Below are 26,057 nucleotides of genomic sequence, written 5' to 3'. Positions count from 1 at the left end.
AAATACAAAAATAATTTGAATATAAATATTTTGTTTATTTCTGTTAAAAAATGTTCATCATTTATTAAATTCTTAATTCTACAACATAATTCTATTATATACATATGAATTCTTAATTTATTTTTTATTTCTAATGAAACGATAAATTATGATACACAACGGATACGTAAAATTATGTTATATTTACAAAATAGAAAAATACAAGATAATATTTGTTTACTTTTCGTCCTTAATAAAAATAAAATATAAGAAAGTTTGAAATTTTTAATATTTTAAAATATTGATACTTTTATGTTACAATAAAATTTTGAGACATTATATACATATATCTTGCATGCAATAATATAATTTTATTTCTTATGAATGAAAGATCTTGTGATTAATGAATATGAGTAGTTGTATGTAGTACGTTCAATGGACCATTCAAGAGCTCAGCTTAATTATCAAAAACACAACGTCTTAATATGTTACACGTGACAGATACAAACTCTTCGTCTGACATTTAATTTTCCGCTCGTTGCGTGTTCCGTGATGTGTATGCTTTCACACAATATCGTCATAAGTCAAAATGTATGCGTTCATGCAATCACGCGTGTACTCGTAAACGAGTACGAAAGAGACGCAGATGTACAGTCATCTTCACAAATGGCACGCGATTGTAAAATCAAACTGTCGAATCATTTCAATAGTCACATAATTTCTAATGCTGAATAAGCAAATATCAAGTAAATAGACAAATTACATTATATAAGATATTTAACATGAAGCTTAATTGAAAAATTGTGTATATTTAAATTTAAAATATTTTTAATTTTAGAGAAGTATAAATGGGTCGCAAATGATTGGAAGAACGTAGCTCGATTAAATATGTACACAGATTGATTTGCTTTCTCTAATTATGGTTCTGTTTGAATTTAATATCTTATTGTAAGGAAAAATTAATCTATTGATACATGTACTGAGATATAATACGACAATTTTGCAGAGATAGAGTAATATTTATTAAAATAACAAAACTCTGATTTGCCTGAAAAGAGTGTATGTTTAAACACGAGTCTACCATTAGGTAGGGCACTACTTGCTAAAAAAACAAGCAGTATATTTATAGATACCTAAACTAAGAAGAACATGCACTTATTCTAAATATTTGATTTAAAAATAGAGATTTAAATTCATTGTGTGGCGTAGTACTAATTAATGGTTAGACAAGTCTGTCTGAAATTTAAAGCGAACTTCTACATTTCCTAAAACCGATTCAATTTTCATTAGAAACTGAAATGAAAATATTACATTATATATATAATATAGTAATTCATATAAAAGATAAAAAAAGAATATGATATATATAAATTATGTATGATACATATAATGATGAGATTTTTAATGAAAACGAAACAAACTGTATTAGAGCAATCAGTAAAATGTTATAAATAGTTCAACTGAAAAAGAAGAAGAAAAACTTACTTAGAAAGGCATCAAATTAACAAAACTAAAATTAATTAAAGAAAGAAAAAAAAAATACCTCAATCTTGTGATTTCCCAAAATTGTATAAGAAGTATTCACCTAATCGATAAAATATAAATGTAACCATTTCTAAATCATTCGAACGTAAAGCTGGGCTTTCTTGCACAATAATTTTAATTGCGTATTGACGAGTGAGAAGTTGTAGATTATATTGTTACACGAGGTCTTACATTTTTACAATTTTATATCAAATAAGATATATATCAGCTAGCTTGCAATTAGAGGAAGAAAATGATAAGTTGTATTTTTCATTCTTCACAGGGGAGCAAATTTATTATCAATTAAGTTTATAACTGTTCTTTAATTGGATACGTATTTTTAGATTTCCTTCACGATTTAAGAAATAGTTCAGAAGCCATGCAGGTCAGCTTCATAAATTGAAAAGTAAAAATAAAAAGATCTTGTTTTTTGAATAATGAAATAAATATTGAAGCATCGTATTCTTTTGACGAGGCTAAAAAGATTCTCCTATTTTTAACTATTTAAAGTTAAAATTTGAGGCCAATATTTCATTTGCAATTTTTTTCAATCAATTTATGTTAAAAAAAAATTATGTATTAAAAAAAATTCCAAGAATTTGCTTAATATTTATTAATAGTTCCCCTTATTCACCACTTAGATTCTATAATTTTATAAAATTCAAAGAAATTCAAATTATAATATTGGCAAATTATGGGAAATTATAGTTTAGTCCTTAATGAGTTAAATCGTTGAATCATAGCTGCCATATCTCCTCCCGTGATCATCAATTTACAAAACTCCCCAACAAATCTTAACTCAATTAATTACCAAACTCGTTGCATCAGAGCCCTGTAACTTGTAATTCGTAAAATTCGCCTAATAAATCTTGGCTCGAATTCTGCAAGAATGCTGTCTCCTGCAATGCAATTAGCGATCAATCAGAAACATCTTGGCGGGGTGGTGGCACGTATGGAAACGTGGTGCATTAAACGTCGAGATCCTTGCCACGCGAGAATGTATTAACATTCGCGGCAGTCCGCTTGTTATGCACGTTGCTGTATAAAAGGGAATAGAGGGAGACCGACAAATAGCGTACTCAAGATATAGGAACACATCGAAAGGCGAGCGCGGGCGCATTCGTGACACCAGTCGTTCGCAGTCTACGCGAGTGGCACGGCGGTGTGCGGTGGCGTCGCGACGCCGGCGCAGTTCCGTCGATCGATTCCACGTTTTGCTAGCCGCGTACTCGTGGTTGGTGGTGAGCGAGCGAGGTCGAATAGAGACGAATAATCAGAAAGAACGAAACGGGTATGTTGGACGAAAAAAGAGCGCGAGGGTGAAGAAGAAGCAAGAAAGAGAGGGTGGTGTAACGGGGGTGAGAAAGAGAGTGACGGACTGATAGACGGTGAGGACGAAGCGAGAGGACGGAAAGAGAGAGAGAGAAAACGAGAGAGAGATAGATAGATAGATAGAGAGAGAGAGAAAGAAAAGGGAGAGCCGAACGAGGTATTGGTGCGCGTGTCTTTTGGCGACAACGCGTACAAACTGAACGTGTGCTGGATCCGAAAGAGGTGACAGATTACCGGGAAGGTTTGTTCGAGCCGAAAAAACTGGCCCGGCACTTTCGGCTCCGTGCCTCCCTCGGTTAAAAATATTCACGCACAGCGGTGCAGGATGACGGCGTTGCGGATTTAGAAGAGGCGAAACGTAACCTTCTCGCAAGCTGGACGCCGGGATCGATCGTAATACAGTCTTCTTAACAGCCGGCTGACACTGGCCCGAAGACATGGATTACCGGTCTGCTGGCACCAGGTGCGAAGATGATTCCCTGGAGAACGAGAAAGGAATCGGTGTTGCGGTAAGGGATGCATCATCCTTCTATGTGTTTTCCATCGATCATCGCCTGAACCGTAGCATTTAGGCTACCAGCAACGAACATCGTGACCACCTCTTTGCGCGATGAATATTCCTCCCTTATCCCTCTGTAACCGCTTTTCCTTTTGCCGGGTATTGCTCTAAGAATGCTACGGGACATCATTTACATCGTGCTTCTCGATCACTTTTGTGTAGAATTTGGGTCCCTCTTGCTGCAGTGATATTTTGGTGATAAAAAACGATACGAAGAAGACTGGTGTCATTTATGACGACACATTGCGAGATCCATGCGCCAAAACAATATGACAAATGGCAAGTACTGCTGCCGATGCGGAGTCGGTGCTGCGAAGGTTTGGATTTTAAATTGCTAATCAAGAGGATTTCGTAGCAATCACGATAGAGGGACGATAAAGAAAATGATTTATTGCAGTCATGTGAGAGCCACGTGTCGAAATTTTAATCGAATAAAACGATTATTAATTACGATGTCGCTTGACCGAGTGTAACACTCGTATAATTAATTACGTAAGAAATTTCTTTCGGATCGTCGAATGTTTTAATTCGACTTTTCTACGTGATCTTTCTTGATGCGTAGAAAAAGAATTGGACGTCGACGAGATTTTATACGTCATATGTCTTTTACTACAATTAGGAGAAATTTAAACGAGACTCCGTAACTCAATGTAGAACAAGTATACAAAATGTAAAGAGAAGTCGATTTGGGAACGCAGTTGCTCTATTTCTGGAGTTTAAATCGGGTTACCTTGTGTTTTTGAACTTTTAGTTTCTCTGCGACATTACCTGGTTCGTGTGATCATCAATACATCGTAGCATTGTTATTCATCATTAATTCATTAATTTTTAATGCTTTACGTACTTATGTGTCGAAATTTATTTCTTCATCGCTAGCGTTTAGTTATCAAATTGTGATTCATTTTTAAAAAGAAAGTACACATCATGCGTATTTATATAGTTATCAAATTGTGAATCATTTTTAAAAAGAAAATATACCACGCGTTTTATATCTGATACAATTGATTACGGTTATAAACTTATCAAAATATATACTTATAAAAAGCAAAAAGTATTGTACAGTTGAAGGTACGTGATTGAAAAATGCATATTCAATTTAAAAATGAGAACGGCAATTTACTTGATATAAATTGAAATATTCTGCAAGTAAGGAATTTTGTTCTTGTTATACCAAAAATATATTAATTTTGTCAATTTACAAAACACTGTAATATCAAGGGGATAGAGATCTTATAAAATGTATGTTTTATAAATAAAAAAAATATAAAATTAAAACTTCTTTGTTTATTCATTTTTAAAATTTTATATGCATTTTAGTTTACGATTAAAATTCACGAAGTATTGTCAACACGAGTGTTTAAACGAATGAAAATTATTTCAAAATTGAATTAAATATTGGCGTTTTCAATTAGAAGATTATTTCAGGAAGTATTACGTGGAAAATAGGTGAACTATCGATTAACGTTGACCAATCTTTTGTATTGTATATCCTATTTACTTAAAATAGAAATTCTAACTATCAACCCATCCACTTTTGCTGTCCACATATTTCTTGTAGCCTTGTTACATTTATTCGACCACGTAACATAACGTAATGTATGTAACAGCGAAAGATAATAATTATTGAAAAACCAAGGTGTCACTTGACCTTGAATCTCAGATGAATTCGTAATCGTACGTCGTTTCTCATTACCTTTAATATCGTAACATAGTAAGTAAGTATTTTCTTGCGAGGCTGTAACAAGTAAAAATAACGTGGTCTGTGGTGTAAACAGCTGCGTAAAAGGCGTGCACGTCCGTTTTATCGATCTCTAAACGCCCAGAGAAAGAAAGTATAAAGGACATAAAGTCTCGACGCGTTGCCGAAAGATTCTCCAGATTCTTGACGTTCTTACTCTCGAGTGCTTTTCTTTGCTAATGTTTCAGAACGAGCATAAGGGCGCATCGAAACGTGGTAGCTCGCATACGCGCGGCACCGCAATGTCCTTCGGTTTTCGACGAAGACCCGGCTCCGGCATACCGATGCCGATAACCAACTATACCACCGAGTCGAGCCTCCTCCATCCACGATCGAAATCGGCCGGGCCAGAACAAAATCGCAGACGGATAGACGATGACACCAGCAACATGATCCACAATTCGTCGTCTGGCCGATCGACACCGCGGCTCGCGCCACCGAAGAAAGAATCCAGTGGAATCGCCGTTCGAACGAATAGATTTGGATATCGGCAGTCCCAGCCGAAATTCACGAACAAAGTTAGCGACATTTGCAGCAGTCACAGCGTGAGCCATTACAATCAGGAGAAGCTGCAACAATACCAGCAGCAAGAGGGTTTCGTGAAACAACCGCACAGGGTGGCTCAAGTACCGAGCGTGACGCAACCGATAAAAGTGAAATCATCGCCGGTACATGCTACCGTTTCGTACAATAATGCTAATATCACGCATATGGATGCGAATCGCAGAGTATCAGGCATTCCAGAGCCAATCGGCAGGTATACTTTGCACGCGAGTCATCTGCCTCTACCTCAATACGCCGTTAGAATGACCGATGCAAACTCGAAGATCGCGAAAACCGCGGCGAATCAAAGCAGAAAGGTGTCCGCGGCGTCGAAGAGCTCGACCAGTTCGAAGGAGGGCTCGAGCACGGAGGATTCTGGTATCGGAAGTCAGCAAGGTTGCGCCGGTGACGGCGATTTGAGGGGCGTGGATTATACGGATGGATCGTTAACAAGAAGGCACGGTATAGGTAGACCTAGGAATTTAAGGATGGTCGTAAACGGGAAAAGTTTCGATGTTAGGGATGTTAGGGATGACGACAGTACGGTTACTGAGATATCTGTTATACCTTTGCCAAAAACTTTCACCACAGCCAACACCGGGCTGGTACGAGAGAGAGCCACGCAGTATCAAAGGATCGTGAATAAGGACAATAGGTATACCGAATCTACGACCTCCATGTCTACTACCTCTTCGGAGGGTTACGACGAAGGATTAGGCGAGGAGAAAGTTTACAAAGACAGATCACATTCCGAGAAGATTCCTTCTATTAAGTCAGACTTCAGCCCGCCGAGTTCCGATGATCCTGAATACGGCCACGGAGAAGCTATGGCTGATGAGTATTCGCTAAGCTCGAGCGACGAGTGTCAACGCTCTAGCTCCGTACAACACATGCAAAGTTCGTCGAGTATGTCCAAGTCTGGAACGCTCCCAAAATCTACTCTGCGCTCTGTACTTCTTACCATCGAAGATCCTGCGTTCGCCGCTGCCGCAGCTACCTCGACCACCCTGATAGACGACGAGACCTCGCCCGTTGATAGTCTTTTCGACAGTCTTACAGCCAGTATTACTCAGTCGGATACGAAAACTCCGAAAAAGGAGAACGCGATGGAACAATCTGGGACTGGCATAGACGACGATAGTCCTGGGACGCCGACGAATGCTTCGAATTCGCTAAGTTTGTCGGAGGGCAGAGAATATTTCGATGACGAGATCGCTGATCAACCAGGACTTGTTTTTGACGACAATTCGAGGGCTGGCGCCGAAACGCAATCTGCTGTGACTAGTCAAGTTGTCACAGAGAACAGTCACACTCTGGTCGAATCCAGTCCTAAAACAGGTAAATGTTTGAACTGTTTGATGTAAAAGTGATATAAGTCAATTTTGTACCTATATGCTTATTTCGGACTGTTATTCTGTTTTGCAAATTTACTACGACTTACGTATCTTTTATAATATTTTTTCATACTAATCCTTCTTTCTATTTTATTATTACTATTTTTCTTTATCCTTAAAGAAATTAACATTTTCAACTTGCATCTTTTTAATATTGAACATTTAATAAATTTAATATTATTTGTATGCATTTATAACTTAATATAATAATTTTCTTGTATATTTGTAATCTTTGAAAGTACGTGTATAATTTAGAACGTAATTTATCGATAAGTAATATAATCTAATACAATTTTAGTTCAGTTATTTTAAATAAATGTATCATTTTTATTATCTTTAATTGCACTCGATATAATAAATATTAACAAGTTGTTATCTTTTTCAGGCGCGGGACATGGAAAACATGCAACTAATAGTCCTCATCACGTCAAACGAATAAGTCGAGCTGGCAGTGTCGACACTTTATCTCCTTGTGAATCTATTGCTTCTGATGATTTGATATTGGATTATGAACAGAGCGATGCGAGCTCTTACGAAGAAAATCAACATCGGTTGGTATTTTATTCTGTATATATTGCTTACATTTATAAAGTTTTACATATAGAGTGTCTCATCTACTTGTATATTTTCAGTGATTCTGTTATTATTAATAATGTAAGAAAATATGACAGGAAATCATTGATTTATGGAAACGATATCAATCTATAAGAAAGCCAATGTAGCAATTGTACAATAATAATATTATAAATTCTTTTTATATTGTTTTTGTAGCAAATTGTTAATAATCTTGTTTGATCTATTGAAACAAATAGCTTGTTATTAAAACATGTCTTTATGTTATTTTCATGAATGTTATGAATTAATTCTTGTAGAAATGTAAGATGATGCACTCTGTATATGATGACTCTACTCATTACATTTATTAGAAAATTATTACATTTATAAGTGGAATTTACAAAAGTAGAATTATTATTATTATTAAAATAGATTTAGAATTATTATTATAGTAGAATTATTAAGTACCATTATGTATTTTAGAGTGGAGACGAGCAAGCCACTGCAAGATATGGATAATGCTACAATTCTGTCCGAATTAGAAGCCCAAGGTGAGGAAGTGATGAGGCAGTGGAGTTCTTTATTGAATACATGTCAATCGCTACAACAGACTAATGATTCCAACACGATTAACAACAACGTGAATGATGGATCGGCCAATAATAATAATCAGCCAGCCAACGAAATAGGGTGTGTATTAAAAGTTTTTATGCCACTTTTCAAATTTTTAATTGCTTTGTATTGTTCATCATTTAAAATAACGCATGATTTTGCGATAGATATAATTACATTCAGAACAAACTATATTAAGATAATTTTTTGAGTAAAATTTCAATCCATAATAATATAATTTTTTTTAAATATTATTTTTTTAATGTTACATAATACAGTGTCCCTGCTATTGGTATTAATGTATTTCGAAAACGCATTACCATTTTATAGCTTTAAAAATGCTTTTTCTGTTTATATTATACGCTGCTTTATTCTGTGTTATTTTGCATAGATTTATTGTATAGTATAGTATGGGGATAATGAAATGAGAATAATTCAATTTATTGTGTGATACCAGAAAATTATTTGACTTTAAATTATAAGCAACAAGCTTTAAGAAGCTCAAATTCATTATAAATTTATTGTATAGAAATTTATTCTGACAATAGAGATCTTTATGATTATATCTGCAAAATAAAAGCTATTAATTATATTTAAAAACCAATTAAAAGCAACAACTTTCTTGTTTACTAAAAGAAAGATTTATATATTCTTATTTTTATATACAAGTTAAAAATATTTTAAAATCAATAATTTGAAGATATGGCAAGTAAAATTTATCCTTGGAAACATAAAAAAAATTCATTTTGGAAGAAAAATCAAAATGTTAGTCAATATAGCATATATTATTATTACTATTAGAATAGCTTCTATTTTAATTTCTAGGATACGTAAGGTAAGTCGTGCATTATTGTAGATCAATATAAAAGTCCGTAAATATTCATCGTTTCTTCTATGAAATAAAAATTATATAATACAGTGGAATTGTTTTTAAATCTATAATTTTAAACTTAACAAACTAATTTTTTAAATTAATTTTTATGTACTTTTAATTATTTTAATTAATTTTTCTTAAGAGTACAATATTAATTAAATAATAGAAAATATTAAATATACATTCTTTAATTAAAAAATATTGATATTTTTGTATATATATATTTATATTACAAATTTCTGGAACTTTGAAACGAGTAGTTCATAATAACTTTCAATTAAAAATCAAATTAAGTCAAATTTCCAATAACGATATAATTTAAATTTGTATTATATATCTTATATATTTAAATTTGAAACTTTTTGTATTTTTATACGTATATCATGAAAATTTAATATTTATTGAACATAAAAATTTTAATTGAGAAAAAATTAAATAGTTTTTAAATTTTGTAAATTTGGGAAGGTATTTAAGTTGGTATTTTATATTTTATGAATTTCACTTTGAGCAACGTTTAGTAAAAATTCTGTATTATTTTATATTTTAATTGGATTTTTATTATTTTTATTAGACGAATAATTAATCAGTATTTGAAAAGAACTTGCAAATATTAATTTTACACATTAGTTTTCAAATATCTAAGAAAAAAGTTATTAGTTAAATGATATAATTTAATACAATATTTTGTAAAAAGTAATAAAATATATTTAATTACTTTTATATAATAATTATATTTTATATATAATTAATTATTGGCTGTTTCACTTTAAATGCATGATATATCCTCAAGCATGTTTTGAATTTAGTAGTCTATAAATTCAGTACAATTATGTAGTATATTTTCGTATTAGTATTGATAATTCTTATTGCCAAACGTTTTTCTATTTATATTAATATTAATATATAAAATGGAAGCTTTTAAAGGACGAGAAAATTATTAATGTTATTGAACTAACAATAATAATATTGTAATAAGAATATCTAGGGAAGAATAATTAGACACAATCACTAAAGGATATATATTTTATTCAAAAAAAGATATGAAGTAAAAATAAAAAGTAATATTCTCATAAAATGAATATATTTATTATTAAATTCTAAGAATCTTAAATATGAAATAAATACAATTATTTTATATTATTTTTTTATTCATTTTAACATATTGTTACGTACTTTAAAAAATATGTTTTTTCTCGAAGAATTTGCTTATCGAACAATAAATGGATTAAATGGAATTATTTTAACGTATACATTTATAAAATACGTCAGGATTTGCAAGAGACACTATTATATGACGGATAAAGCTATGTCTCATCCATTTAAAACTACGCCTGTATTTCCGACATGTGTAGACTACCCTTCAAGCAAGATATCACACTCGTCAGAACATTCATTCCGAAATCAATAACTCTATAGAAATTGCTTCTACGAATCCGCATGAAATAAAGAGCAGACATATTTTTAGAGACACAAGAATTGAACTTGCTTCACACCAAGTGAAATTATCGTAACAGTTATTAATTGTTGTAACAAATTTTTGAAATGAATATATTATCTACTGTGTGTGTCATACGAAACATTTTGAAACATTAGCATTATAATGATATACGATTTTTAATTCTATCTATCATTACTAATTTAAGTCTGAAACGAATCTGAAAATAGTATTTGTGTACTCAATTTATTAATTTTAGGACAGTTTTAGCAGTATTAAATATATATCATCTACTAATTGTATAGTAATTTTGTACTAAATGTACAGTCACAATAAATTTTCCCAAAAATTTTATCAGTATAATCGTATCTTATTCATTAATAATAAAATTTTAAAATATTTCGTATTACACACATAATACATCTATAAAAGTTTTCTATGATAAATGTTTGGATACGTTTTGAACTACATAATACATTTAAAGAGCTGGAAATCATAATGACATAAGTTAATCTATTACTAATTTTCATAAAATAGTATTTTACATTTACAAAAAGTTGATTATATTCTTTCAAATCATTAAAACGCATCATGGCAGAGAATAGAGTTATGGATCAATATACCATTCAAAATTCTGAAGATTTTTGTAACATAATCAAAAATTTATTTTTCCATCAACCCAATAAATATGTAACAACTTTCGAGAATATCTAGAAACGAATTTGGCGCGCGTTTGCGCGTGAGTTGTCTGTTATCCCCACTCTGCGACTTCCTTCTCCCCCATTCGCTGACTCAGACAAGTGTCATGGCGCCGCCGGCATCTCGAGCTTGAAACGCGGAACGCGCTTCTACCGCTAGTAACGCGTGTACGCTCTTACCGTTCGTATTGTGTATAGTTTTCACTTCTTTGTCATTCTACCATTATTTTTTCACCAAAACGTGAAGTGTTACATGATAGTTAATTCATACACAATGCAAAATAAAGAAAGAGTAACGTAAATCACTTATCTATATTTTATCAAGAGGTTCGTTCGAAATCTGTCTTAATGTTTGGCAAACAGTATTCAATTTTTGAGGCCTAGTGAGTAACCTTTTTTCATATAATCGTACGCGATACGCTTTGCGTTTCTTTTTTCCGATGAGTGGATTATATCCTTTGTAGACTGTTACGAGAAAGGTCTAGCTAGAAAGAATAAAACATTATCAGTTATTACGATATCAACGAAATCTGCAGATAAAAATTTTTACTTTGTTGTAGACAATAGTAGTATACTATATATATGGAATTTTTCAACAGAATAGAATTGAACGTAGTTATTCTCTTATAGGGACATTTTTACTAATGTAGTATATAATATATAATATAGAAATGAATGTATGGTTCATTATATTTTATATATAATATATAAAATATGTGAAAAACTATTTTAGGAAACTTTTTGTATCAAATGGAACTTATTGTTAGATGTTTTATATCGAAAGTTTTGGGGGAACTTCTGAATAAAATAGAATTGGATAGTTACTTTCATATAGGAATATTTTTTAATAATATTTTATATATAATTTACAATATAACATATAATATAAAAATGAATAGTATGTTATATTTTACAAACATAAAATTACTATAATATTAGTTAATCTAAAAGAAAAAATCTAATAAAGAAAATGTATTTATGTGTTGTTTATAAAATTTTTAGGAAAATTTTTTATTCATTTGCTAATGATATCTTTATACTTAATTAAATGTTACGATCGTGATATTTCTACCGATTCTTTTGAAGTCACTCGCATGTTAATCAACAAAAATTAATCTCAACCAGTGGAGGTTTATGTTACAAGAAGAAGAACCACTTGCGGGTTTATATTACAGAAAGAAAAACCACTTCTTACCATTGAAATAATAACGTAACTAGTTAGATTTATAAGTTTATAAATTTCATTACAGTATTTTATCGAACAGTTTATTACCAATACCATGATTTATAATATTTTTTAGTCATATTCTCTTTTTGCCATTCATGTATAATGTAATATTCACATTTCATTTTTATTACATACTGAATGTATTAGAAACATAATAATTTTTATATTTCATATTTATTAATGGGAATTGATAATATTCCTACTTGTTTCCGCGAAAGGAATGTACTCCATAATATCCTTTTAACAGCATTCTCTTTTTATTATATTGTGCACAATCTTTCGTGATATATGAATAATATTTGATTCTAAACACTACTTACTTAACTTAACCGATGAGATTGTTGGATAATTATATAGCAGATTTTAAATTATACATTTTTTTTATGCACGAATTAGAAATTTTTAGTATTGTTTGCAATATTTAATTCGTGTAAATATTGAAAATGTCAATATTTGATTTGTACAAATATTAATTAAAAAAGAATTTATTAAATAATAATTTAAAATATGTACGTATTTAAATAATTTTGGAATAATAAAAAACTGTAGATATTAATTTATTCTACTTTAGAGTTAAACAAAATCAAAATGCTTGTGTCTTTAGTAATAAAAATACTCCAATTTAAAGAGTCCGAATGTAGATATTACAAAGAAGAAATTTCAACTTAAATTTGTGCAAACGGAATGAAATAAATCAGAAATATCACGTCCTATAATGAATGCATGTTGTTATTTATAAATACAATTATTTTCAATTTTCAACATTCAGTCTTTTAATATTTTAATATAGCCAAAATTTGTTAAAAAAGTGTATGTAATATGCAATATATATATATAATAATCTGCTAATAGAATAATATAATAATGGATTATATTATCCTATACAATAGAAAAATATATAATAATTCATTTCGATTGCACGATAATATGCTTTTAGTTACAAATCACGTGATGTTTATCGAATAATGGTTACTTGATATATAGAAAATCTGATACACTTCTTTTGAAACGTATCAACGCATACCACAATGCTATATAAGACGAGGTTCCTTCGTAGTTTGTATCATACTCGTCATGTCATTTAAATCATTAGTTTTATCTAGAATTACTTTTTTTGATGTAGCTCCCCTGTGATCTGTAATTATTTAATTGCGCTTTTCCATTGTGTATGCTGCATGCACAATTATTTAGTTTACGTAGTGAGAATTTTCAAGAATGTAACGTCACTTTTCTTCTTTCTCCTCGTTTCGTAACTTTGTACTTATTAGAATTGTAGTCAATTGAGATTGTAGACGATATCTACTTTTGAATGATAATTTTGCCTTCTATACAGTTTCCTGTAATATTAGAAATATAGAATCATTTTCGTGAAAGCAGTACGTAATAAATATTAATGATGTTCAAGTTTAAAATCTTATGTATTGATTGTTTGTGTCGATTTAACATCGAACTTTAAAGATATGAATATTCCATTTTATTTAGGAAAGATGCAATTATATTTTACATTCGTTGATCGCACATGTATATTGTATCCCGTAATTATAAAATAGCTTTGAAATGTTTTTTAAAAATGTTAGAATTTTATTATCGACGTTGGGTATGATTTTCTTACATAAATTTAATTTTGTAAAAAATGTTGTGTCCAGAAACATAAATTTTCTTTAATATAATATCAAACATAATTTTGTTTCAACATATAATAATTGAAAGTTCTTTCATAGTTACAGCTATAATTATGAGATGCAATATATTGGGCTAGAGCTGTTTTATGTCTTGCTTTTCTTTTTTTACATTGAATTATGTTTATGTTGCTTCGATATTTCATTTAATTCCCACTTTCGCGAAAGAAGGAAGGAATTTCCTGCTGTTAGGAAATAATTGTTCGAACTCAATTTTTATTTCACAAAGTATCTTGAGCGAGTAAATACTTATTTCTAGAAGTGACGTCGTAATGGAATAATGTCGAAAAAGTACGCAGTAAAGTAATTGTCGCACGAAACAATAGACAAGGGAAGTTTGTGAAAGGAAGAGAGCTATCCTTGAAAATAAAATGACTGAACGCTGGGAAAGACAGTTTTATTACCACTAATAATACTGTTTCGTCATACAGTTTCTCTGAACATAATCATAAGAGATGAGCGTTCATTGCATTAAACTTCTCCGCTCACATGATACTCTGCTTATCATTTTTCGTCACGTGTCCATGCGTTTCTTTTTTTTTTTTTTTTTTTTTTTTTTTCAATTTGTATACTCGTCGAGGGAGTTGTGTTGTCGTTTGAGCCTGCAAAAATGTAGATGTGTTGTGGTCAACCCCCTATTTCACAGCGTAAAGATCTTCGTCAATTCCTTTTGCTTTTTTTTTCTCTTTTCTTACCCAGGCTAGGTATTTTAAATTCTCTTCTAAGTTTTCTAAGGTTTCAGTTAGTCTAATTTCAATTTTTTCGGTAGAATCGACTCAAGAACAGTTTTCTAGTTTCTGTCATTAACGTTGTTGTGCTCGCGCAATATCGAGGAAAGAAAATTAATAAACACGTTCAATGCAACTGCAGCCGCAGTAAAGTATAAATTCACAGAAAATTAAATTAAAGAGCTAAAATACAGAAAAAAAACAATTTTAAAAAATTAAAAATTGAGAGGACGTCAATTCAGCGATAGTATTTTGTGTTCTAGCGCGCTAATAAAGCAAGTGAAGCAATTGCAAAGCCCCGATGAGGACTCCGCGGGTGGGGACTACTACCAGCTGACATATCCTAACTAGCGACCACAACTCGCCGGCCCTTCTCTGTCGACTAGCGAAACCACACTAATCGCAGCGACTAAGTCGGCATAACATTGAGAACACGGACGTGTAATACACATTACAATAGGGACAGAGAAATCAGACATACCAGTCGAGACTTTCCACGAGAGGAAATGTCTGACAATGAGACAAAAAAACAATGAGAAAAATCGCAATACATAAACATATACAATAGAATGGCGTAAAAAGAAAAATGCATATTTAACGAGTATACGCATGAGAATTATCTTTTTTCGATGACGAAATGACCGGGAAAAGTCTTCTTCCAAGAGCAGAGCAGACGTGTTTCACTTAAGACGCGGTATATTATATTATAATCATTGGATAGCAAAACGCTAGCACAAGCAGGTGACGATAGTAATGAAATGAACACGATAATGACAAGTAGATACGAACGATAGAGATATTATTTTTCCAATTTCATACGAATCTCCGTCACGTCCGAGAAACTTTCGTCCTTATCAAAGTTCCAAATCCGAACCGTTTTTTTTCTCGGTTCAGATTGTCCTTTTCTTTCCATTGTGTTCTCTAGTCTGCTAGTCTGATTATTCAATTATAGTCGTCGCTTAATCGATAAATATATAGATGGTGCGTAGCTACGTCATCATATTCGTATTCGATGCCTAGTGTTATATGTTATTTACCTGTAATCGTGAAAGGAGTATACTAATTAGTATCGTAGGCTGCGAGTAACCGTAGTGGTAATCCTCGGGAAAAGTAATGGAAACGCAGCATTACGAAAGATTTATTAAGATCAGTTGTTGAACGTATATACGATCTTCGATTTCCACTCTTTTATTCGTTTATTTTGTTTATTCTGTTCTTCTTTCCACTCTTTGTTTTTCGTTTCAAAGAGAACAAAGCATGTTGTAAAGAATTTTGCCGCACGATTCTGCTTCTTCTCATTTGCTTTGTTTCACTGTGATTTCATTTTCTTTATTTGCGTGAGTTACTATAGCACCATTCACGAGTCACTTCCATATAGATGTAGGTAGGTATGAGGTAATGCCAAAGTTAGTTCTCTTTTTTATCTTCATTATGCGTGATGATAGTTTGGTTAGATTATCATTGTGATCGAACGTAATTGTAATTATTTGATACATGATATTTCATGTGATTGCCATGTTCATAATACAAACATAAAGCTTTCAATTATTGACGCGTATGACATATATTTTCTTTATATATTATATAGTTTTATTTTATTAGATGTATATACACGATATAATATTCCACGTATAATTGAGGGATATTCCTAAAACGCAATACAATTATTCTTGACTCTTCCTTATTAAGCGTAATTTGCAATAATAGGAATTAGTCTTTTTATTATAAAATATTAAATGTATTAATGTGTATCCTCTTTGAGCAAATTTGGTAGATACTACTAAACGAGTGAGAGCTGTAAAAATATGAATTTAAAGTTAAAAACCATCGAATTAGGAAAATTTAAAATATTTGTAATATAATTTTGATTTATTATTTTTTATAATATGATACAATACATAATTATAAATTATATTATATATAATATAATATGTGTATTTTTTATAATTTTTAATGTTAATTTAATATTAATTTTACATAATAATGTGAAAGTTAGTAAGTATAGTTAGTGAGTATCTAAGTATTAAATAATATTTTGAAAGATTTGCAGCAAAAAGGAGGCAGTTCCACTTCTTGCAAATCTTTTGCTATATATCCTGTATCATTGAAAAAAAATGTTATTTTTCACTTTGTGTAGAAAGGAGTTAACTGTAAGAAAAAGTTTCTTCACACGATTATTGATTTTTGTTGGTTCATTAAAATTACTCGAAAGTGGAGCTGCCTTTCTTATTGCAGCAGTCACTTTAATTAGAAAAGCGACGTTTTTGTATATGGTTCTAATTCGGTGGTTGAAGATTCCATTAAAATAATTTCGCACGTACTCTAAAACTAAGCTCGTATTTGAAGACCTTTCGAGGGTCGAAGTCATGGCCAGCGGTCGAGTTTGTAATTATCGTAGCTAACCAAGTCGAAAATTCCTCCTAAATTGATATTGTCTCGCGCTTGAAGGAACATTACGTAAACTAGATATCTATTAACTCTAATCCAAATGAATATCACTTTCTCGTTGTTTTACTGAGATTTTTAAATATTAGATATTCTCAAGTACTTCACATTAATTTTAAGTATTAAATTAGGTACATACTCCAATGATATAAAATCTGCACGAAAGATTATAGAATACTATCGATTTTATCGTTGGTATGAAACATCCATTGGTATCTTCTTTATTAAAAGCATTTTATCGTTGTTCATATTTCGTAACGCATGTTTGTGCGTTGTAAACTGAAAAATCATTATCGAGCCAAATATATGTATGTACACTATCGTTTACAAGTATCCGGACAATTTAGTCGACTTGTAATAAGACGTGTGAATTTTACCAAAGTGTACAAATTAACGATATACGAGTAGTTAGAGTATCTTTGTACGGAATCATCAGACTATAAATTTAAAGTATCTATTTAAAATGATATAACAATAATATATTTTACTATCTATTATATATACTATTACATATATTAGTTTAGAAGACTCTTTTTAATATAACTTATATATAATTCAAAAATTTTTTAAATCTAAAGATATAGAATCTAAAGATAAAGAGTTTGACGAATGATAAAATAATTCTCTGATATTGATAATTATAAGCTCTAGTTTTATTAGTTTTAGATATCAATTTTTATTATAAAGATTATTGTTTATAAAGAATAAAATTATTGCAGTTCGATAAATACATCTTGTCAAAGATAAATAAGTGTCCGAATATTTTTGAGTGGTAGTGTACTTAAAACTGATTCCTCTATATTTGATTGTTTCAATGAAATTTTCCTCTGTGCCTCTTAAGTAATTTGGTATAGTATGAATTTATTATCCATATTATCTACTAATCGAGATTCGTTAGTTTTGATTCTATATTTATGTATAAGTGGTTTTCTGTGGTTAAGGTTCGTTTCACTGTACAACATCATCTCCTTCGTAGACTGACAGAATCGACCCAGTTTTTGTTACTTCAGGAGAATGCTTTTTTCAAAGAGAAATTCCCTAACCTTTTCCTTTTCCAAACTTTTTATTTCACAAAGGTGAATTTAAATAGTCTTGTTTTCTCGTTAGTATGCATATGTATATTGTCAGTTATAAGGGTTCAGACACCTGCTCGTTATATTTACTGGAAAATTTAAAAATATTTTCAGTATAATTATTCAGTATTTTATATTAGAATAGAGTGATAACAAAATAACTGAATTATAAAAGGAATGAAAAACATTTATATAAATCAGTAGTTCTGGTGTTAATATTATTTTCAGAAAAAGATGATTATACATATATATATATATATAATTGATTTATCTAAATTTTTATATAAATGTCTAATACTTAATTTAAATACTTTTATGAATAATTAATTTAGAACTCTCATTTAAAAAATCCTTTAAAAGTCCAGAAACAGTATTTTTTATCAAAACTTTATTTGCTTCATGTATACAGAGAGAGAAGTGTCTTAACTCTTATCATTGACAGTGTATATTATAGTAAATTAAGTTCAATATTTTTAATGTAGTCTAATGCTTCTGAGAGTCCGAATCACTCCGAAAGGAATTCCCCATGGCCATTGCTTCACTTGTACACTCAATTGTAGTATACGAATCTAACAATAGTTCTTACTTGCCTGTGTATCTCCAGAGGATACATATTAATGTATGCTTAAACATTTATCACTAGTTTATATAGTGATTCATTTAACGTGTTATATAGATTCGCAAGGGATGCATTTATAAACTATATACCTCGTAGCATTATCCATAGTATGCATAGTTTTCTATCGATATTTATAGAGAAGAAAACAATATCTTATGGAGTACATTTCTATCGGGATTGGGCAAATTTTATTTGACATAAAAATGAAAAATAACAATTTGAAATAACATTATTATTTTTATTTTAAAAATAAAAATAGAAGAAGTGATCAATCGTTAGGAGAGGTGACTTTATCAAATTTCTTTTTGTGTTCAAATCAAATAAATCGTTTGCAAATAATCCTTTACATGAGTGAACTCATTGAAATAAAATAATTAGATTGCGGATGTTCATGCAATTTTATATCTTTATAAGAATGTAATTGAAGAAATCGAATGTAAATTTGTTTCATCTGTTAAATATCACGATGGATGTTTTATTTTAAACATTTTCTACGCTATCTCTGGAATTTCCCAAAAACGCAGAAACATTCACAGTCTAACTAATTCTAGTACATTTAAAAAATTATTTTCAGAAGCAAATGAAAAAATATAATTAGTTTACTTGACAAGAAAATAGTGAAATATATTCTGAGAAAAATCATTTGCTCATTCAAATAAACTAGTTCTATAATAATTTATTTCAATATAATATTTAGTCAAATAAGGTGATATATTATTTGAGTAGTTATTTTTCAAACAATTTATTCAAATAATGCCCAAGCCTGGTTTCTATATACGTAAATAATCATATTCAGGATGATTTTCCGATCACATATATATATATATATATATAATCTAAAAAGAAATATAATAATACATAAACCTCAAATTACGGACCTAATATACAAATCATTTACATCTACGGTATTCATTCGTGAGATTTTGAAAGGATGCGCTGTTAAGTGCCTCAACCTCCTATCGAACAAATTCATACGAACAATAACGGAGTAATTGCTGTGTCATGCGATTCGTGAATCATACATACTGTCTACTGGACCCTTCCGCTCAGTACCCTAATGCCTCGAATAGGGCATCCAAGGGGTGCCTCGCAGAAAAAGGGAAGGACCTAGTTAAACAATATCGACAAAGCAGTTTGAGTTTCCATGGGGGTACAATTTACACGTTCAGGAAGTATTGTTGAAGACGGTATTTACGATTCATGGCATGTAAATCTTCCGCCTTGTATCCATCAATCACGAATGTCTTCTCCTTCCTTTTTTTTTTTTTTACATTTAAAGAACGTGATTTTTTTTTAAGTTGGATGTTTTCTAGTATTTTATATATGTATACTACGTCTCACAATTAAGTACCAGGCTAAAAATTTTCAATTGAAGAGGTTGCTGCAACCAAGAACTTTTCTTTTTTTAATTAAATATCAATTTACTTAATATCGGATACACTATGAAGTTATAATCAGTTAATATTTGTAATAGTTAACCTTTGTATTTGTAGATATAAAGTTTTTAAGTATGAAACATCTATACCGTTATTTTTAATAAATATTGTTTAAATATTGGTGCACATTTTTCAATAAGACATTCAAGATACAATAATATAAAATCTGTTCAGAGATATGCAAAACCAAACAGCTACTTGTGAAAGAATTGTCAATACATACATTCAGTTTCAATACATACATTTTTGCAATCTATTCTTTTTGTAAACTGTTTCCCAATATGATTTCAGATATGTATATCTGCCATACTTTGTTTCTTATCACGTTGATTTATAAAATTAGAAAGTAGATGATATTACAATTGAGACGTAGTATAATAAATACATACATGTCACGAACAAAACATGAAATTTATTTATTTTATATATTTATTTCTTCTGTATTTTAGACTCTGTGTAAAATTTGCTTCGTCCTTTTGAGGAATGTTACGTTTGTAACGAGACCAAAACCATGCATTTAATTACAAGACTTTTCCAATCATATATATATACATGTGTATATACATGTATATTATACAGAAACAAAATGTGTGAATCGTAATATTAAATTCAATCAAGGAATCGTATAAATTTAACCGTTTGTCCTTGGATTTAATGTCACACATATATAAATTCAATTTTTTAGAATGAAATAAGATGAATCACAGAGACTGAAATGCATTTATCCTGTTTTTCATTGCAAGTTTTTCGATGTATTTTGTCCGATCACAAACGTAGTTTTCGTCTTAAGTTAAGTGAAAATTTTGCTCAAAATTATTTATTGAAATCCTTATTCGAATTTGCAATCGATTCGATTCTAATTATTCGATTTTACGTAGTATTATTAACCTATTAAGGACCAATTAATTTATATTATTATATTCTATTTTTTTATAGCTGGAGCTATGAAAGGAAATTTAACACATTATGTCTTTTATGATTTTTTGAGAAATTGAAATGTTCTGATAAATTAAATTAATCCGCGGTTCTTGATGGGCTAATGAAATTACTTAGTTTGGTTTTACGATTATTCTTGTCTTGAAAGATGTCGCGTTAAAGCCATCAGACATCTCTCTGAATTACGATTAATCAGAAATAGTCTTGATAATTCATAGAAAGAAAATATAAAGAAATATATATTGCAATAAAATAATGTTAATATTATATAAATATAATTTTCTGTTATTCAAGAGCTAAGAAGTTATTCTCATTATCGTACGTATACATATATATACACATACATACAAATATACATATACGTGCATAGCAAGTGTTTTACATTTACTATCTATCCATTTAACTTAATTTATTCGCTGATATGGTAAAATAATAAATAGTTTTGCATAAGTATGTTGCTTTGACAAGAAGTCTTCGAGATACTATTCATTTGAAACGACACAGAGAAATACGTAAAAATATTAGAGAAAAAATGCCGCCAAAAGGGTGCTAATATAATTTAATTTTAGTCCTAGCTTTAAATTTAATGTCATTGATGTCAAACGCGGTCCAAATCTTCAATAAAAGAAAAAAAATGATTAGACAAAAATGTGTAAATTTAGTTCTAGCAAACAAAACATACGAAAATGGAATTATGCATGCAAAATCTTTGTGCTTCTTTGACTAACCATGAATCCATTCGATGTAATTCATACTTAAATAATATTCGTGTGAGAATAAAGAGGAGCCAAATTCATGTGTCACGTATTCTCGATGAACGTTAACGTTTCAAGATTATTTGGTTGGAGAGATATTTAATTTCGTAATAGCTGTTGCAATTGTATTGACGAGATGTATTTATGTACGAGACAAATAAAGGCTGCATTTAAAATCCTAACGAATTGTTAGATTGAAATGATTTTTCCGATGAAAAGGTGACGAACATTTATTTATTAATTGTTTACTTTAGGGTTCGATATCGACGTAATGTATGTATTGTAGATACTTAAGGTGTAATTAATACGGCACGCTATATGAGATTGAATAACCGATATTGCTTGATGTAAAATATAAACGGCGTAATATTAATATTCTCAGCTGAATGATTTTTTGTTTTCGTGCTGCGGTAAATCAAAATTTATAAGTAAAAAAAGAAGACGATCATTGAGTAATGCATAAAATTCTTTAACAAGTGAAATTTTTCTTACATGAAACAATTTTCTACCTATTCTAGATTCTGTGTTCTTCAATTATATTCTGAAAAACCTGAATTTGCATAAAAATCTATCAATAATATAAAAAGAAAATTATAAAATCGAAGATGTCTTTTTGAAATTTTAAATACATGATATTGAAAGCGTTGACGTATGATTTATATTCCATGATAAAGTCACGCGACGCGAATGGGTTAAAATACTTCTACTTAATCACCAAGTGATATGAAATTCAGAAAATCGGTCAAAAATAGAATTGTAATATATATAAGACTGTCATAGCACAGATAATTGGACATTTAATCTAATTCTGTCAAAAAGTTGATATTTTTCTTTCATTTCTATAGTTACACTCTTTTCTACTCTAATTTTCATCTTATTATAACTGATCAATCTAAGTTCTAAGTTCCACATTCATAAGATGCAATACAAAATTTTTGAGTGTAAACAAAAACACATAAATATTTCCCTTAATGTTCCAACGTTGAATGAACACACATAAAATCACTTAAACGAAATGTCCGTGAAAAATTTATTTTCAACCATCTTCAGTTATTGCTTTTTTTAAATTTGTATTAATTGATATTTTTGTATTACAATTAAATTAATTCATATTCATTTGAAACTTTATATACTTGCGATATCAATCCAAATATTCGTGCACATGTTTATATGCTTGCAGACTTCTAATTCCTGCAAAAAAATCCAAACGTCACAACGGTGCGTGTCCAATTGTCTAGGACTATCGTTTTCGATAATTAAACGTTCCGAGTTTTCGCGTTTGGAAGCAGACTGGAAAGGGGGGAGAAAAAAAAGGGGGCAAACAATCGGTGAATACGCGGACGGCGTAACGAAAGGGTTAAGCTCGGAAGGCCTGCGTTAGTAACTGGCGTTTCGTCCCGGCGTGAAGTATAATCGCGAACTCGTCAAGCCGTACCGAGTTTAATAGCCATTTAACAGGAACTCCGGTGAATGTAGAACTCGCGTTGTGAAGAGAGCGGTAATCGTGCTCGCGAATCGCTCTTCGCCGGTCGCGGCCGTCTCGTCGTTGAGCTCTGGCGCGAGGAACTGGGGAACCGAGAGTGGAAAAAGAAAAAGAGTGAAGAGCGACGGGTGGAAGAGGAGGTAGAGGAAATCGTTAGAACGGAAGGAAGCGTCGTAAATAGGCGTCACTAACGGTGAGAAAGCGAGAGGAGAATTACGTTTCGCGGATCACGAAAAAGTATCTGAACGCTTGCATTTATATGAACACTTTTTGTGAATACATCTAACTGCGCGTATTATATGAAACATGTGAGACACTGTGTTACAAGATCATCGTCATCGATTATATGTTTGTGAGAAATCTGAACATTAACAGAAAGATTAATAGAAAATTAGAACTATTTATTTGCACAGAGAACACGGTATTTAAATGGTTAGTTATTCGTCCTATCACTAGGTAGACTGGAATTTAAATTTTTACGAACGCACGATCGAAGACATAGATTTTAAGCAGAGATTTGTCTTACTCACTGAATATTATAAAGAATGCCATACTTTGGATTATCACATATCACATATCATTAATGAGTTTTAATATCCACTTGGCTCATCTTAAGATGATATGCTCTATATACTTAAAATGCTGTGTGCTACATTGCAATAATTTTATTTCTTGAACGAAACTTCTTCGTACATTTTTTTTATTCACAATATTATTTCTTTATACTACTGAAATTGTAATTAATTATATTTAAAGATCAGGTATCTATTTACTAGGAGCGGGAGTCAGATTTTTATTATTAATATAATCATAAACATAGTTGTGCTTCGTTATAAAGCTAAAAAAAATATTCACACAATAGTTATATATACATACATCCATTAGTTTTGTGAGTTACAGTTATCACACGTAGAACCTTGAGAATCATTGCCACCGATTTGAAACGGACAACGAACGAATAATTGTGATTCATTTTGTGGAAAGAAAGGGAAAAAAGAAAAGCAAAGTATCGCTGTTCGTGTTATATTGCGTAATTGCGTCCACGATGCTTGTCCAAGTACATTCTAAATTAGTCGTACGCGCGTGGTGCTCATTAAGGGAAGAATATCGTTAAAGCAAGCAGTGTTGGAGTGGTTAGAGTGTAACTCTTGTAGGTGAAACTGAAAAAGGACGCTGGAAGGATTTTGAATCCTGAGGGAGAGTAAATGAAAGAGAGGAAGAGACAGTTTCTGGTGTGTTTTTATTGTTCGCACGATAAGAATTGAAGAAATTGTTGACAATAGAGAGAGTTCTGAAGATCGAAGAAATTATGAAGGAGCCGTCCGTAACGAAGAATACCGCTCTGCGTCCGAATCTTTCTGCAACAAATGGGTAAATAATTGCAATAATTGCGTAAAACATACGCTCGTTTTTTATTTATATATATACGTAGATCGTATTTTTTCCACTAGTCTGTGCATGTATCACGAGTAAAAATAAGGGAAGAATTTCATAAAAAGATGTTTCGGTAAGAAGTTTTAGTAAAATGACAGTGAACTGGTTTTATTTTCGATGAAGTGTAAAAACAAGTTATCTACAAAATAAATACAGTACATATATTTACATATATAATATCTGAAATGTATGAAAAATTGAATTTACTATAAATTTCTTGTTGATTTCTATCAATTTCGGTAAATGTAATTACCGAGTATTAACAACTCGCTAAATTTTTTTCCTTTCTAATTTCTTACGAATAAAATACTATAATATTTAGTTACAATGTAAAAATGGCACACGGGAAAATTGTGCAACTTATATTTCTATGCGTAACAACGTGTAATAGATTATGAGTTACGATTGCGGTGTATAATAAGAGAAACTTGGTGATTCAGACGATAGTATTGCGAGATAGACAAACAATGATAGTGGAACGTAGATTGTATATTTATATTTTCAGGTAAAGTATTAGCGATAGAAAATTGATTAATAGATAGAGTATTATTTGAATTTTACCGAAATTTTCGAAGGAAAAAAATTACAGAATTACATAAGCAATCATACAATTCTTGCACTTATTCGTCATATAAAAATATACGTTTAAAATATATTTATTTGTAACACAGTAAAGCCTCTCATACGCGACAAAAATGTTAATGGAATTTTCGGATAATTAGAAGAAGAGAGATCTAGAGATCAAGAAAATTGGTCCAGCTGATTTTTAAGAATACAAAAAAATTTTTACTTCGGAATGTAAGATAAAAAAATTTATTTGATCGAGAACTTCAGTGTTTATAAATTAAAGTTTTCTATTAAGTGTTAATTGAGAGAATAATGATGGATTATGAATATTGAAATCATAGTTTCCCTTAACCAAATATTTGTTGAATAACATCAAGCACTGTTCTATTTGCAAAGTGAAAGTTAAAATGTTGTTCGAACTTTCAAAAAAT

General features: G+C 30.6%; 1 protein-coding gene across 10 annotated transcripts in view; it reads left to right on the top strand.

The window, feature by feature from the left end:
• Positions 1–26,057, top strand: part of LOC122533692 — a 62,256-nt gene that overhangs the window by 16,529 nt on the left and 19,670 nt on the right. For 9 of the 10 annotated variants that reach the window (XM_043663641.1, XM_043663640.1, XM_043663645.1 and 6 more), the window contains 3 exons: positions 5,321–7,013; positions 7,455–7,620; positions 8,108–8,314. In XM_043663641.1, coding sequence (XP_043519576.1) covers positions 5,321–7,013; positions 7,455–7,620; positions 8,108–8,314 — 2,066 coding nt within the window. Of the gene's footprint in view, positions 1–2,611; positions 3,345–5,320; positions 7,014–7,454; positions 7,621–8,107; positions 8,315–26,057 lie in introns of those variants that run through there. The other variant, XM_043663643.1, reaches the window with a different exon arrangement.

Source organism: Frieseomelitta varia, unplaced genomic scaffold (genome assembly GCF_011392965.1).
Source record: "Frieseomelitta varia isolate USP_RPSP 00005682 unplaced genomic scaffold, Fvar_1.2 scaffold_545, whole genome shotgun sequence".
In the NCBI taxonomy this organism is placed as follows: Eukaryota; Metazoa; Arthropoda; class Insecta; order Hymenoptera; family Apidae; genus Frieseomelitta; species Frieseomelitta varia.
The sequence above is the reverse complement of the archived record's forward strand: the minus strand, read 5'-3'. Positions and strand labels throughout refer to the sequence as shown.